Here is a 15,235-nt window from a genome sequence, read left to right on the forward strand (position 1 = left end):
AAATTGTTAAATTGTTAAATTCTTATGCCCTTGAAAAATAAAAAATAAAGAATTCAAAGAAATAGACAACCAAAAGTCACTTTCACAGCTGCTATTGAAATTACACCTTCAAAATTAACACATCACTAGACGATAATCGGCCTCCACTTAACGTCTCATTTAAGTCAATCTTTCCCAAGGTCAAACTTTCCACCAAACAGATGGCTGTCAAAAAACCTTCTGTGGATTTGAACTTGAACTTCATGTTTGCTTACCCGTCGCAACACCTTTGCTACTGCGTAGTGCACCGAGGAAAGGTGAAAATAGGCATCCAATTATCACCTCAATTATTAGAGGGCGTAAAGGTGCCAACTCATGCGTCCGCCGAAGGTGTTGTTGACCCCTAAAATCACATAGAACCGGGAGTCCCTCGGCATCCAGAGAGTTCAAATTGATTTAAAGGCTTGCACCGAGGCCGGGAACGATCAGTGCGTGTTCATGACCATGAAAACGTTGGTGATTTTAGTGCTCTGCGGAGCTGCCCTGCTCGGGACGGTGTCCTGCAAGAAGAAGATCCAGTGTCGACTGCTGCAGACAGGGGGACCGGAATCTGCTACGACGACACCGGCACCGGTTGTACAGAAGGCGATCAATAGCTCGGAGTTTGAGATGATCATGGCAAAGTTGGACGCGGTTGATTTAAGGATTTTGAAGACGGAGTTTGCGGTGCAGAACACGGTCCAAGGGATCGCAAGTGATGTGGAGAATTTGAGCCGGGTTGTGGAGAAGTTGGCCTGGGTGGCGAGTCAGTCGGAACAGTCGAGTAGTTTCGTGGAGCATCATGTGAAGCTGCTCGAACATAATCTGACCAGGCTGCAGAAGGATGTTCGCGAAGTGTTGAGCTTGCAGCAGAAGCTACCGAGTAAGGGATACATTGATAATGCACTGGTGAAGTTGAAGCTGCAGACCAAGCTGGAGCAGGATCCGGTGAATGAAGGCAAGATTCAGCAGATGTCGGAGATGATTGAGACGATGTTCAAGCAGGAACAGGCTGCGCTTCACAATATGGCCATGCTGCACTTGCCAAAGGACGATAGTTACGAGTATTGTGACCAAATACCGAGGAACAAATCTTCCGGAGTGTTCCTGCTGCATCCGGATAAAGACTTCCACGATCCGATCAAGGTGTTCTGCAACCAGACGTTCAACGGTGGTGGTTGGTCCGTCATCCAGAGACGTTTTAACGGAACTGTCAACTTCTACCGGGACTACCAGAGCTATCAGCGTGGCTTCGGAAAACTCGGCGGTGGTGAGTTCTGGCTGGGTCTGGATAGAATTCATCGCCTCACCTATTCGGCTCCTCACGAGCTGATTGTCATACTGGAAGATTGGGACGGAATCACCAAGTACGCCAAGTATCAGAACTTTGAGGTTTCCGGCGAGAAGGAGCTGTACAAGGTCACCAAGATCGACGGATACTCGGGAACGGCGGGAGATTCACTGAACTATACCAAAAATGCCGCTTTCTCGACGTTCGATCATGACAACGACACTAGTATTAAGCAGAACTGTGCGGTCAAGTACCACGGAGCATGGTGGTACAAGTCTTGTCACTCCAGGTAACACTGTATCATGATTTGCAAATAAAATCTCTAACGTTCCTACTCTTTCAGCAACCTTAACGGAAAGTACCTGCGCGGTATCAACTCCGAGTTCGGTGTCGGTATGAATTGGGACACCTTCCGCGGTATGAACTACGCCCTCAAGGAGTCCACCATCATGATCCGACGGCGAATGGACCTCGTTTCGGAAGTAGCGCTCAGACTTGTACCGCAGGGAAACGGAGGCAATGGGGGGAAATCTTCACTGCCAGAACAGGACCAGAACACTAGCCAGGAAGAGCACGAGGAGATAGAGGTGGAGCACGATCAGGAAGAGCAACGGCTGGTGGACGGTGGCGCTGCCAACGATGACGATTACGAAGTTGAGGTGGAGGACGTTGTTCCGGAACCGGCGCTGGCGGCACAGCGGGAAATCGCTTTGAAGGAGGCACTGTCGGTGCGGACGCTTTAATAAAGAAATTTTAAGCAATGCAGAGCTGACTTTTAAAAGACGAATCACAAAATACTGTTTAAATTAGAGTGCTCTTTCAAGAGTTTAGACCCTAAGGTCCAACATCATCAATGTCTAACAATTCATGATACCCTTCACAATGATCAACACTAGAGCATCTGATAGCATTTTCAGCGACTCCAACTCCAACTACATATCCCATAAAAAGTTATTGAAAATTAGGTGGGTTCGTCCCTGACTCTGGCTACTGAATTTAAAGTGACCTCGACTCCAACTCCGTCTTTTAAGAACTTGCTGGTTCTAGCTCCGGCTCCGACTCCGACTCCGACTCCGACTCCGGATCCCCAAAAGACCCTTCACTCTAAAACCCTGATAATATTGATCACCATTACCCTTATTTCTGATACAAGCCCTACCCTTTAAGATACTTTACCCTATAGAGTACTTGTTTGGTAACAGGGCTGAGAACGAAAAATGACGAGGGGACCACCAATGTGTGATATTTTTTCAATAAAATGTTAAAATAAAAGCCTCCAGAGCTCACCTCTTAGTTGTCCTTCCATTGTGCCATGACTTTTTATAAAAATTTGGACCCTCGATCATTTCCGATTTTTATTTTTATAACAAAAACATAAAAAAAAACTGAAATATCACGCCATGGTATGAAATTGATGATTGAAAAAGAGTTCTTTTTCGAAAGCCAAGTTATTTTGTAACTTTTTTCCTTCAGTAGATTTACTCGACTCTTTAAGCACCCACAAACTCTGTTCCAAACTTTGAATTAATCAACTGTTGAAAGGTAGTCCACACCTCAGCTTAGAATAGTAACTTCACGCATGTAATGCTTAAACAACGAAATAAATGAAATGAAATGTAATGTAAAACAAGTGTTAAAATGCATTTTTCACTAGTTAATTCAGTTTGTTTTTGTATTAACGAAACGAAAATCTTTTTGCGGTACTGTACATCGGAATTTTACAAAAATTGAAAACATTTTTAAACGAGCCCAACATTCTAAAGTTTTTTTCCCCCCTTTCATTTTTTGGGCCAAATTTAAAGGAGGGCGAAAAATATTTGCAAAGGTCACAAAAAATGTTTAAAACTGAAAGATGTGTAAAATTTACCGTAAAAAATAATTTTCAGATGTTTAAAAATCAAAAACAAAATAAAATTTCACCCAAATTTCACTTTTAACAATGAAAATCTGAACGTTTCCAAGTAATCATCGACTGAAAATCAGGAGTTAATTAGGTAAAACTGAGAAAGATATTTTCAGTTAATTTTGACTCTTTGCAAGGCCACATCGCACACAGCAAAAAATAAATAAACACTTAATATTACACACTGCATGTACAATTTTTGCAAACACAAAAAAAAGATTGCATCTGACGGGATTCAAACCCAGCACCAATAGTAAGGGCTGGCGCCTTAGTCCACTCGGCCATCAGACCGATGAAAAGTTGAAAGGATAAACGCATATATGAGCTTGACATTTCGGTCGAGTAGGTTTCCCATACTGATGGGCTACATATTTCAGGGTGTAAAATCACATAAAATTGCATAAAATAATGCAATATTTATTTTACAACCAGGCCTTTTAAACGCTGCTGGATAACTACTTTTTTAGCTGTGCAGCAAACAAAAGTCGGATCAACAATGTTCAAAATAGCTACTTGTAAGAATTTCTCAGCTTTTCGAACTTTGTTTTTCAAAGATAAACGGATGAGCATAATTTTTAAAAGAATAAATAAAAAAAACTACACAGAAAAAAAGTGTGCATTAACTTGACACTGAAAAGATGAATCACATAAATCTCAGTTGATGTTAAACGGTTGAATCACACGTAAAATCATGTTTTTACGTATAATTTGTTGCAAATTTACATGAAATTGCATTTAAATGCAATTGTTTAATGATGTGCAAAAGTGTTACATCATAAATCATGTAACATTCGGAAATATTTGTGTGTAAGGCCGTTGCAAATATTTTTTTAAGTTTATGTCCCTCGACTCTGACCAAAGTCGAGGGGGGAAGTTGGGCAAAAAAATAAAAAAAAAGTTAATAAAATTAAATAACAGGCCACGGTTTTAACATTTCAATAATAAAAAGCGTTTTAGAATGCATTAAAAACCTGTTCAGTTATTTAGCAATCATAAGTTTTCAAAATTTCTAAGCATTAATGAAAATTTTATACTAAACAGTGTAGGGGAAATTTTCGTCTGTTTGGCAGGTTGAGCACTCGCTCCTAACTCCATTCAATTTGCTGATTAAGAAATTAATCACTCGAATTAAGTAGAAAACGATTTCTAAGGGCTGTAATTGAACGTCAAAGTGCTGATATGGCAACATTAGAGGCACTTTGGAATTAGATGCTGTTCCCCTAATTTAATAAAAGTTTAACATAATTTTAAGTGAGCCCAAACAAGCTAAATATGATTATCAATGCAGAAAAAAGGCATTTTAGATTGTTTTGAGTTGATTAGACTTCTATTTCCATTGAAATTTTCAAAGACCTAAACTGTGATGAATCATTGAATTAAAAAATGGCTAAAACTAAAAATTTTATAAAAGTTCCATTTGATTCCAAATTCATTTTTTGGATTTTTCAACATTTCAACAGTTAAAAAGTGGTTGATGCCTCATTCACTTCTTATCAAAAATGATTCACACAAGAGATCAGGAAATAATTGACATCAAACATGGTTTGGCAGATCTTTTGATAATCTTTCCAACGATACGTCGGCACCTCCCTCTTTTTCTTAGATTTTCGAAAAACCTCATTTTTAAAATGCACTTCCTAAAGGAAAACTTGGTGTTTTTTTAATGTAGAATTCAATGACGTAATCAAAATTTACGTACATTGTTGCAAGACATGAAAATTTACGCTGGGACGAATCGGGACAACAATCTGAATAGGGACAGAAGTGTTTAGAGCACCAAAAGCTTCCAGTTTTAAATCGATTTAATAATTTTGTTGTTGTGTACGCAAAATGGCTAACACCACTGACCCGATTCACCCCAGATGACGGCACCTAAGTCTTAGAATTAGCATAATAATTTAAACTTTCAAAATGCTTACCACGCTTCTCTCGTGTTAGTCCAGGTTTCAGTAATATCCAACATCAGTGAACATTAGTACCCATTGCCGAGATTTTGGCAAGAACTTGGGATACTCGAGTAAATTCAAGAAACAATAATAAATAAATGAACGTTAACAAGATACACAACAAATCAATCGAAATCGAGCATTCCTTTTTGGCGCGCGCAAATTGCTACTTTCTCCTCAACTCACTTTGCTGCATCCGTAAGCAATCGCAAAAAAAAAACACTTAATTCAATTCAAAACAACAACAAAAAAATAACTTTCCATTTCTTCGCTCATGTCTAAATTTAAACGAATAAGCCTTTAAGCTAAAGAGTGCGTGTTATTATTCCAGAAGCGTTTTTTTTTTTGTGTCGCCCAAAGATTGTCACAGATTACGCACCCAGACTTAACACCGCACGATTTTTTTGAACGCCACCCAAAATTCCACCCCGCAGAAAGTTGTCATTCCTGTTTCTAGTGGGCCGAGCGGGTTCGTCGCCCCCCCCAAGTCTTCTTCGTTTTATTTAAATCGACATTTAAGGGGGGAAGCGTAGGCAACTGTCACTTTTCATTTTCGAAAGATAGTTGCTGCGTGGACTCAAACGTGGAGAATTGAACGTCTGTCATGTTGGGTTCGAACTGTAAACGCGGGGGGAAGACAATGCACAATATCGCCCACGCCGCCGCGACACGACGACGGCGAGGAGGTCAGATTTCACTTTTCTCGGAGCTGTCAAAGGAGGTTTCTTTTTGTGTCCTAAAAGTGGCGCGCGCGGGCAGCTACGCTGCGCCGATTTGAACGAGAAGGAAATCTTTTGCAACGGGTTTGGTTTTGCACAGATTGACTGTAGTTTCTTTTCATTATTTATGTTTTTTTTATTTACAAGTGGTTTTGCACAAGTATTTCTTCTTCGCTTATTTTCTTCTCTTCTTTTTCTCGAGTGGAACAGAAAAAGTATGAAAAATTAAACAACATTATTAAGAGTGAGGGGAAAGGGAAGAGGTAGAGTCCAGAAATGGAAGTGTAGAGTAAAGAGAGGGGTGAAAAAGAATGGCAGAAGAATGCACAAGTGCCCGTCAGAGCTGCACGGACAGATCACTACTATTACTTTAAATAAAGTTAGAGATAATAACAGTAACGCGCGCGGGCACGCTCTCGCTCGCGATCTTCTTTGTCGACGTTTTATTTACTGCTCGACTTCCCGTTTCGCCGCCAATGGCGCGAAATTGCTCGAATAAGTAAGAGAGAGAGAGGAAAAAAAAAAGAAATTAAGAGATTAGCAAGATCGAGGCACGAAAAATGAAACCACTTCGGGGTGAGAGGGGAGAGAAGAAAGAAGTTGAAGAAGTCGTTAAATGAAGAGTTGAAGAGAGAGAGAGCCCCGAATCGGTAGCGGTAAAATGACCGGAGTGGCTGAAATCTAGCACGGAAGAGTGAGAGATTTAGATTGGGATAAGAGTTTGGTTAGGGCATTTCGCGAGCGCCACCGGAAGCTGTCAAGCTGTGACAGTCGGCGCACAGATTTCCCGCTGGGAAGCAAGATTGAGCGCGCGAGTCGGGCTTTGAGAGACTAGAAAAAGTAGCGGTTAGTGTATTGCGGTGATAGATGGAGCTTAATTATTTCTATTTTCAGCTTCTTTGACACTGATCAAATTACCTTAATCAGCCTTGGTAAAGATAAAATACAGACTAGAACGTATAAAAAGTAGACAAAGATGTGGGTTGTCCCTCCGAAAACGAGGAACAGCCCCGTTAGGATGATGAAGTGTGTGTGTGTTTTGGTTAGAAGGAGCAGAGTTGAAGACAAGAGAAAAAAAAGATCCTAAACAAGAAAACAAAAACAAATCTCAACAACATTCGAAGCGGAGTCTCGTATGTTACGCTAACAATAAATTAATCGCTCGAACAAAAAAAAAAAACGTGGTAATAAATAATTTCAATAAATTAATTTGTCTCGTTCTCTTCCTGCTGGTGGGGGTCGTACCCCGTACTTGGTAATGGTGGTGTTGGGGATTTTTCGTGTCGAATATGGCCTCCTCCCTGCACTTTCCTCTTACTTCCGGACGGGCTTGTGGCCGGCGTAGGCGATCGAGTGGGCAGGCTGGCTGTGGGCACCGTAGTCACCGTATCCGCTCGACTCGGCCCATCCGCCGGACGATCCGTGGTAGGCGTGCGATTCCTCCTTCTTGCCGGACAGCAGCTTCTTCAGGAACAGGAACTTGGACAGGATCAGCGCGATCACGGACACGATCAAAGCCTTCTTGGCGATCAGGGCAATTCCGAACAGGGCCAAGATGGCCAGACCGACGATCTTTAGCTTGACCAGACCGAGGATCGGCAGCAGCGACTTGAGGATCTTCTTCTTGCCGCGGGCCTCCGACACGAGGGCGCGCATCGACACCTTCACGTCCTCGGGGATCACGGTGGACAGGCTGCGGGCGGCGTTGGCCATGTCCAGGTTCAGCGAGCGCTCCTGGAAGAAGTTCTTCGTGCGCTCGAGCACGTAGTTCTCCAGGGCTTCCTCGCGCGTTTCGACGTTGTTGGCGGTTTCGACGATGGCGCTGTCGGCGTTGAAGGAGCGCGAGTCGCGGCCGGCGGCCTTCACGAAGGCCAACCCACCGGCCAGGCTGATCTGGGGCTGGTCGAAGAACTCACGGGCCTTGCGGTAGAACTGTTGGAAAGGGGAGAAAAGGTTCCGGTTAGTGTTATGTCGAACGTTAAATCAGTAAAAGTTAGATTCCGCAACGTAGTGATCACCAATCAACCTAAACTGGATTATGTCATATGATGAGTTTGTAAACAAAGAGTGTATCCTGCTCACGTCAGCGGACGTGACATCAGAGTGAGCAAGATACACTCTTTGTTTAGAGATCAACCAAGCCAATGTACCGTCGTATCTAAATGCCAACAACGGCGTTGGAAAAATCTCATTTAAATTGATTTGCTGAGCTCAACTGAGAGAGAAAAATATCGTGAGAGAACGAGCCTCTCTTCTTTTTGTCTTCCTCACTGAGGTAAGGCTATAATCCTGCTCTGAAAATGAACTTTTTATAAAAACCTCGAAGACCCACATTCAAGTATACATATCGACTCAGAATCGAAAAGTGAACAAATGTCTGTCTGTGGGTATGGATGTGTGTGTGTATGTGTGTGACCAAAATTGATGCTCAGTTTTATCAGCACTGGCTTAACCGATTTTGATCAAACTAGTCTCATTCAACTTGGGTTATGATCCCATACTGCGCTATTGAATTTTTTGAAGTTTCGATAAGTAGTTCAAAATCATGTATAAAAATGTGTTTTCAGATGTTATAAAAGTGACCGAAAAACAACTCAAGTCCCAATATGTTATGCATCGTTGGTTAGGTAATCAAAAGACCTTTCCAACAATCCAAGACATTTAAGATCTGGCAACCCTGTCTCATGTTCTGACCACTTAAGTGAAATTTGTGTATTTTTCTATTCCGATTCTAAAAAAATAGATGAAATTTTTGTCAAAACCTATCATATTAGTAATTGTTTGTAAATAGTGAGGAAGACATTAACCACATAGGTGGATTAAGTTAGTTTAAAAAAAATTAAAGGTTATTATGGGAAAAAGATTTTTATGACCATATGAAATGTATAGGCTAGTTTTGGAATTTATGATTTTTGGATCAAAAGGCCTGAAAGCGTTAAACCATTGTATAGTTGTGAAGCATCCATTCGAGCATTAAAATTATTAAACGTATTGATTATTATTAACTATTAAATCAAAACATTCTTTTTTATATTCATAGTGGCAGAATTTTCCAGATTTTTCATCGGAATTTGCCAAGATTTCATATTCTTTAAATTTTAATTTGGCAACCCTTTGCGTTAAACGTCAGTCTACACTCAATTCACAAACAATTGCTGTGAGTTCAAAATTGTTGAAGCTTGATATTTTACGAAGTAATTTTTTTGCATTTGTTTGACTATTGGTTATAAGAAATTGAAGATAATATGTACTTGGAGGGTTGTGATTTATCGAATACACTGAAATAAAAAAAAAGTACCAAATTCCTGAATTCTAGGAATTTCGGCTCCTTTCCTTATTTAGTAATTGGGTTTTTTGGATTACTTAATAAGAAAAGGAGGCGAAATTCCTAGAATTTAGGAATTTGGTACTTTATTTTATTTCAGTGTAGCTTCTTATTATTAAAATGATTTTTGAATTTTTAAATAATAACAGTGACCAATCAATGACCATTAATGACCAAATGTTTTATGAAACCATTCACTTAGCATTTTAGAATTTTAAAAGTGATTTTTCTATCAGTGGCATCGTTGGCATAATCTTTATCTGATAAGATTCGTAAAGCACAAGTTGAGAGGAGAATCGAGAGGAAACAAACATTCGATTGTGTCACGTTCCCCAGAAAACCATTCCCCCGAAAACCATTCCCCAGAAAACCGTTCCCCAGAAAACCATTCCCCAGAATGTACCATTTCCCAGAAAACAATTCCCCAGAATGTACCATTCCCCAGAAAACCATTCCCCAGAAAAGTTTTTTTCTCGAAAAATATTAGGAATTGATGCAAAGTAATTTCAAAGATAAGATTTTTTAGGAAATTCTTAGAAAATATAAAAATTGGACTTTATCCATGCAAAGAAATTTCCTTTCTTTTTTGACAAAAATTCTTGAGAAAATAACAGAAAATGTAAATTCGGCCTATGACTCGTTCTATTATTCTAAGATATTTTCCCTTCTTTTTCAGTCATTTGTATAACACATTTAGTTATACAAATGCCGAATAAATTGCAGTTTCTTTTTATTTTTTGTTTTTCCGTTGATGGTATTTTTATTTTGCAAAGAAGAAAAATGCCATTTTAAAATTAAAATTCAAGAAGATTAAAGAAGAAATTAAAATTAAAGAAGGGAAAACTCTCCTCCTCCCTTTTAAAGGTAGAATTCCACTTATGTCAGTCAGTAGAGTTTTCCCTTCTTTAAAGAAGGGAAAACTTTCTAGCCTTGTAATAACTGCTGACACAAGTTAACGTGATGATTATTGCACCCGGGCGTAATATTTCAATCTTCATTTCTCGCATCACGATCGAGATTTCTCGATCTAAATATTACGATCGTAAATTGTCCCAAAAAAAATGCAAAATTTAAAAAAAATCTAAAAAATTTAAATTTAAGAATTAAAATCAAAAATGAAAAGAAATTATTAAAATTTTGAAATTTAAAAAAAAACTAAAAAAACTAAACTGGAAATTTTGGAAATTTTAAAAATTTTGGAAATTTTGGAAATATTGGAAATTTTAAAAATTTTGGAAATTTTGGAAATTTTGGAAATTTTAGAAATTTTGGAAATTTTGAAAATTTGGAAAATTTTGGAAATTTTGGAAATTTTGGAAATTTTGGAAATTTTAGAAATTTTGGAAATTTTGGAAATTTTGGAAATTTTGGAAATTTTGGAAATTTTGGAAATTTTTGAAATTTTAAAAATTTTGAAAATTTTGGAAATCTTGGAAATTTTGGAAATTTTGGAAATTTTGGAAATAATAATAACCACGATAAATATTTCTGGGGAACGGTACATTCTGGGGATTAGTTTACTGGGGAATAGTACATTCTGGGGAATGGTTTTCTGGGGAACGGTTCATTCTGGGGAATGGATTTCTGGGGAATGGTATTCGGGGGAATGGTTTTCTGGGGAACGTGACACAATCCAAACATTCGTCTTGTCTTGAAGTTTGATAAGACACGAAACAGGCGCTTAACTATTAGGGGAAACATACCGATTCCCATCAGCATACGCGGTGTTGTCGGAATGATGCTCGATAATCTAGGGTGTTCCTTGAAATTGATTTAAACCAAGTACACCAACGAGTAGAGTGGATTTATGAGAACATTTTTGTTAAATTTAACTTTTAATAAAAGTTATTTCTAGCCATTTTTGATGCATTTTACAAAAATTTGTTTCAAGTCTATTCTAATCAGACGAGAATGCCCTGGAGACCACGCAATTTCTATTATCGGCCGAGTACTTTTTTCTCTCAGCGCACTTGTTTGGTTGTCAAGTGCTGCCAGTTCATAACAATTGTACACAACTTTTAGGTAAAAAGGTCCCTTGGCATCACTGACTCTCATTGACATGTTATGCGAAGTCCTTTGTTCTTTATTGAAATTACGGGCTCTTATGGGTAGTTTTCGGTGAATTAAATTTGTTCTTTATTAGCCTTCGCTTCTTGCTCGGTTTTCGTCAGCCATCGACGAGAATGGGCTAAACGTCATTTGTGTTTTTTTTTGCAGCGCTTGCTAATTAATTACATGTTTCGGAACTTCTTTTCAAGTGAGTGGCTACAGAATGTTCAAAAGAGCTTGTTGCCGAAAGCAGGAAGCAGTTTTAAATCGAAAGTGTTGTGAAAACTCAAGCGAAAGTGAAAAGTTTATTTTGATACTTAAAATAGAACTTTTCAATAACCTTTGCAGAAATATTTAAGTGCAAGCAAAGTACACGTATTTTTAAACTTTTAAAGTTGCTTAAAATAAAAAAATGAACAACAACAAATTTCAGATTTTTCACCAATCGCTCAAATGTTCTTTTTTGAGAAAAATGCAAACTGCTAACTGATTAATTTGCTTTAACTCTACTAGAATTTGCACTAGAGTAAATATAATCTCTTAGTTGATGAAATCACATATCCACCATAACATATTTGTTTGATTGCTGAATCAACAATCACTCCAACATGCCACAAGCAAATATTCAATCAACACTCGATTAATGGTCTCCATTTTAACTGCACTCAGTCCAGCAAACAAAATTTCCCACACAAAACATCATATATTTAGCTGGTCAATAAAGCTCCTGATTAATCAGAAGTTTATCACTCTACGCCACGAGCAATCAACTCATCGTGTGGCGCCTACTTCCACACGTGCTCCACGCTCTGCTCTGGTGAACTGCACATTAGCATTTAATAAGCACCAATTCAGCACGCTGATGATGTGCCGGCACCCAACCAACGACCACTTTGAGAACATCCTCGCAAATTGATGCATAATTTGCGAAACACTTTGATTGCGATCGTATCATTATCACCATTTAACGAGATTGATTAACCATCGGCGGTAAATTGGTTCGTAATTAACAGCTTTTCACTTTTCATTACGGCACTATTTGCATAAGAGTTTTTTGTTTGTTCTTCCAAACAACTTTGTAATCCAGTTCAGTTGATGTTTTAGCTTGTTGCACGTTCAAGTGTCCTGCACTGTCCCCTCACTCTGAGTAATCCAAAACGCTTTTTTCGTACCATCATTTGCACACAGGAGATGGAGTCCTTGTCCAGGCACTCCTTGAAGTTGTCCTGGGCGGCGGCCAGGGCGCACAAGCCTAACACACAGATGATCAACTTCATGATGCTGCTACTCGATCACTAAAACTGCTGCTAACTACCAAACAAAACTACTCCTTGTTGTTCGCTGTTCGCTGTCAGATGTTCATCCGAACGGAACTAAACTCAAATTGACAATCTTCCTCCCGCGGCCGAGGTGTTTATAAGGCTTTGGCAAAAGGCCCCCAAAGTGGGGTTCCCCTCCCTCCGACCAAACCAAGTCTCTTGCGCGCGCGCAATCGGTCACAAGCTCGAAGGCCAAACTCTCTTTTACTCTCACTCTTTCGTGCTCTCTTGCCAAAAGCTTGCGCGAAAGCTCTCTCTCCTGCTCTGCGCGACGAAGAAGCGGCCCCGGAAGAAAGCCAGTCAACTTTATTTTCGATTACGATTACGAGACGCGCTGAGAAGAATGCCGAAAATAGTAGCATTATGGTAATGCGGCAGAGTGAGTTTGTGTTGACTGTGTGTGTTTGTGCACGTGCGCAAGCACAGACAAATATTTACCCCACAAAAACGGATCTCGCATGCGTGTGTAGTGACGAAACGCGGCGCGGAGCAGCGACAACGGGCCACGAAATTCGCATATTTACGGGGAAAATTAATCAATTTTTAAATGCTGCATTCAGCCATTGTCAGCCGGATGAGTTGAAAGAGCCATTATAGGGTCGGTTTAAGGGCTCGATCACGACCAAAGCGTAATACAATGTCCAAGTGAACGAGGCTAGCATAATTTGGTTGTGGGTTTTATGTAATCGTTGAATCATTGTTGTTTATGAATAAGTCTGGACATTAGTAATAAACATCAAATTTAATAAAAAATTCAGGATACTTATTCACTATTTTACAATTCATATATATATTTGTTTAATAAAAGTAATATAACAAATAATAACAATCATAAATAACTTAATTAACTGAAGTAAATATTTTTAACATTGAACTTTTCAAGATACAATCCAGACTCGATTATCCAAAGGTATGTATGGGACTTCAGATAATCAAATGAAAAACAAAAAATAATTTTCGTATTTTTTTTACGACGTGTTGATCAATTTGACCGCGCACTGGACTCACAATCCAGAGGTCGCCGGTTCGAATCCCGCGGCGGGCGCTCTAAAATTCTTTGTGTAAATATGGGTACTCGGCGCCGTCGCTCCGTGCCATACTTTCATACACTTAGGAGCCCAGGGCGGCGAAGTCCTTGTAGATAAAAAGGAAGACACTAGTGGTTGGTACTAGCAATGGTGGCCGACAGATAAAAAGTCAACTTCGTTTTTTTTTATTTTTAACATAAAATTCGAGTTCTGCGACCCCATATATTTAATTGCCTATTAAATAAAAAAATGCATTTTTTATTTCAATTTTTCACGACCGCCATTTTGGCCGCTTTCTTAGGATTTACAAATTTTAAACCACGTTAGAGTTAATTAGGGGTTATTTTGAAGCTCAACAATTAAAAATAACAAAACGATTTTTTTTGTCATTCGATTTTCCGAAGTTTTGATTATTTGAATTGAAATTTTGCCAAGGCCTTCGGTTAATAAAGTCTGGACTTTATATTCGAACACTGTTTCGTTGTTTTAATACCCTTTATTATATTTTTGTCAGTTTTAAAATTCAAAATATATCCCAATAAGTTGCCAGAGTTCCTTAGGTACCAAAATATCATCTAATTTGAAAACAATAGGGTAAATGGAACTTTTTCACAAATCTCATCTCATCCCAAAGTGATTTACAGTTTGATATTTTTGGTAGTATTTTTACTGAATCAACGATAAATAAAAAAAAAACTAACTAAATCCACCTATGTGGTTGAAGCCTTCCTCACTCATTACCAACAATGGGTGATATGATGGGGTTGGGCACAATTATCATCTATTTTTTAGATCCGAAATAAAAAAGTACATAAATATCCCTTAAGTGGCCATATCTCGAGACAGGGTTGCCAGATCATCAATGTTTTGGACTCGTTGGAAAGGTGTTTTGATAACCTAACCAACGATGGGTCGGATGGTGGATCCGGACATAGTTTACATACATTTAAGTGAGATCCGGCTTTCAAAAAGTACATAAATATCACTTAAGTGGCCATATCTCGAAACAGGGTTGCCAGATCATCAATGTTTTGAACTCGTTGGAAAGGTCTTTTGATAACCTAACCAACGATGGGCTGGATGGTGGATCCGGACATAGTTTACATACATTTAAGTGAGATCCGGATATATGTGAAAACATATTTTTATACATAACAAGCCTTACCCGACAAACTTCGTTTTCCCTTTTTGCCTTCCTCACAAAGGCCTTTGCAAAGGCTATAAAATCACTCGAAAAATGAACTTCTTAATTTGACAACCTAGACCCACCTTCACGTATACATATCGACTCAGAATCGTGTTCTGAGCAAATGTCTGTGTGGATGTGTGTAGGTGGGTGGACAAAAAATTGTCACTCGATTATCTCCGGACTGGATGAACGGATTTTGACCGTATTAGTCTCATTCGATCCATCTTGGGGTCCCATAGGTCTCTATTTAAAATCAGCAAGTTTAGCAAAGTACTTCAAAAGTTATGCTAAAAAAACGATTTTGGCGTATGTCCGGAAGATTGTAAAAAGGGTGATTTTTGCAAGAAAACCTATCATGTTATACATTTTCAGAAAGGTATTGAAAAGACCTTTCCAATGAGCCCAAAACATTGAAGATTTGACAACCTTATCAAAAGTTATTAGCACT

General features: G+C 38.9%; 2 protein-coding genes across 2 annotated transcripts; one reads left to right on the forward strand and one right to left on the reverse strand.

Moving 5' to 3' along the window:
- The first annotated feature begins 467 nt into the window (after nt 1-467).
- LOC120430325 (fibrinogen C domain-containing protein 1-like) lies at nt 468-2,052 on the forward strand. Its single transcript, XM_039595426.2, has 2 exons — nt 468-1,598; nt 1,653-2,052. Exons 1-2 carry the CDS (start codon nt 478-480, stop codon nt 2,050-2,052), a joined length of 1,521 nt encoding a protein of 506 aa, XP_039451360.1. The 5' UTR covers nt 468-477.
- Nucleotides 2,053-5,962: 3,910 nt separating this feature from the next.
- LOC120430324 (uncharacterized) lies at nt 5,963-12,624 on the reverse strand. Its single transcript, XM_039595425.2, has 2 exons — nt 12,424-12,624; nt 5,963-7,809 (listed from the first exon to the last, which is right to left on the reverse strand). Exons 1-2 carry the CDS (start codon nt 12,526-12,528, stop codon nt 7,192-7,194), a joined length of 723 nt encoding a protein of 240 aa, XP_039451359.1. The 5' UTR covers nt 12,529-12,624; the 3' UTR covers nt 5,963-7,191.
- Nucleotides 12,625-15,235: the final 2,611 nt, after the last annotated feature.

Source organism: Culex pipiens, chromosome 1 (genome assembly GCF_016801865.2).
Source record: "Culex pipiens pallens isolate TS chromosome 1, TS_CPP_V2, whole genome shotgun sequence".
NCBI classification, from domain to species: domain Eukaryota; kingdom Metazoa; phylum Arthropoda; class Insecta; order Diptera; family Culicidae; genus Culex; species Culex pipiens.

Coding starts and splice junctions, on each gene's coding strand:
- LOC120430325 (XM_039595426.2), top strand. CDS start 478: ATGACCATGAAAACGTTGGTGATTTTAGTGCTCTGCGGAGCTGCCCTG. Junction 1,599..1,652: donor TACAAGTCTTGTCACTCCAG/GTAACACTGTAT, acceptor CTACTCTTTCAG/CAACCTTAACGGAAAGTACC.
- LOC120430324 (XM_039595425.2), bottom strand. CDS start 12,528: ATGAAGTTGATCATCTGTGTGTTAGGCTTGTGCGCCCTGGCCGCCGCC. Junction 7,810..12,423: donor TCTCCTGTGTGCAAATGATG/GTACGAAAAAAG, acceptor CCTTTCCAACAG/TTCTACCGCAAGGCCCGTGA.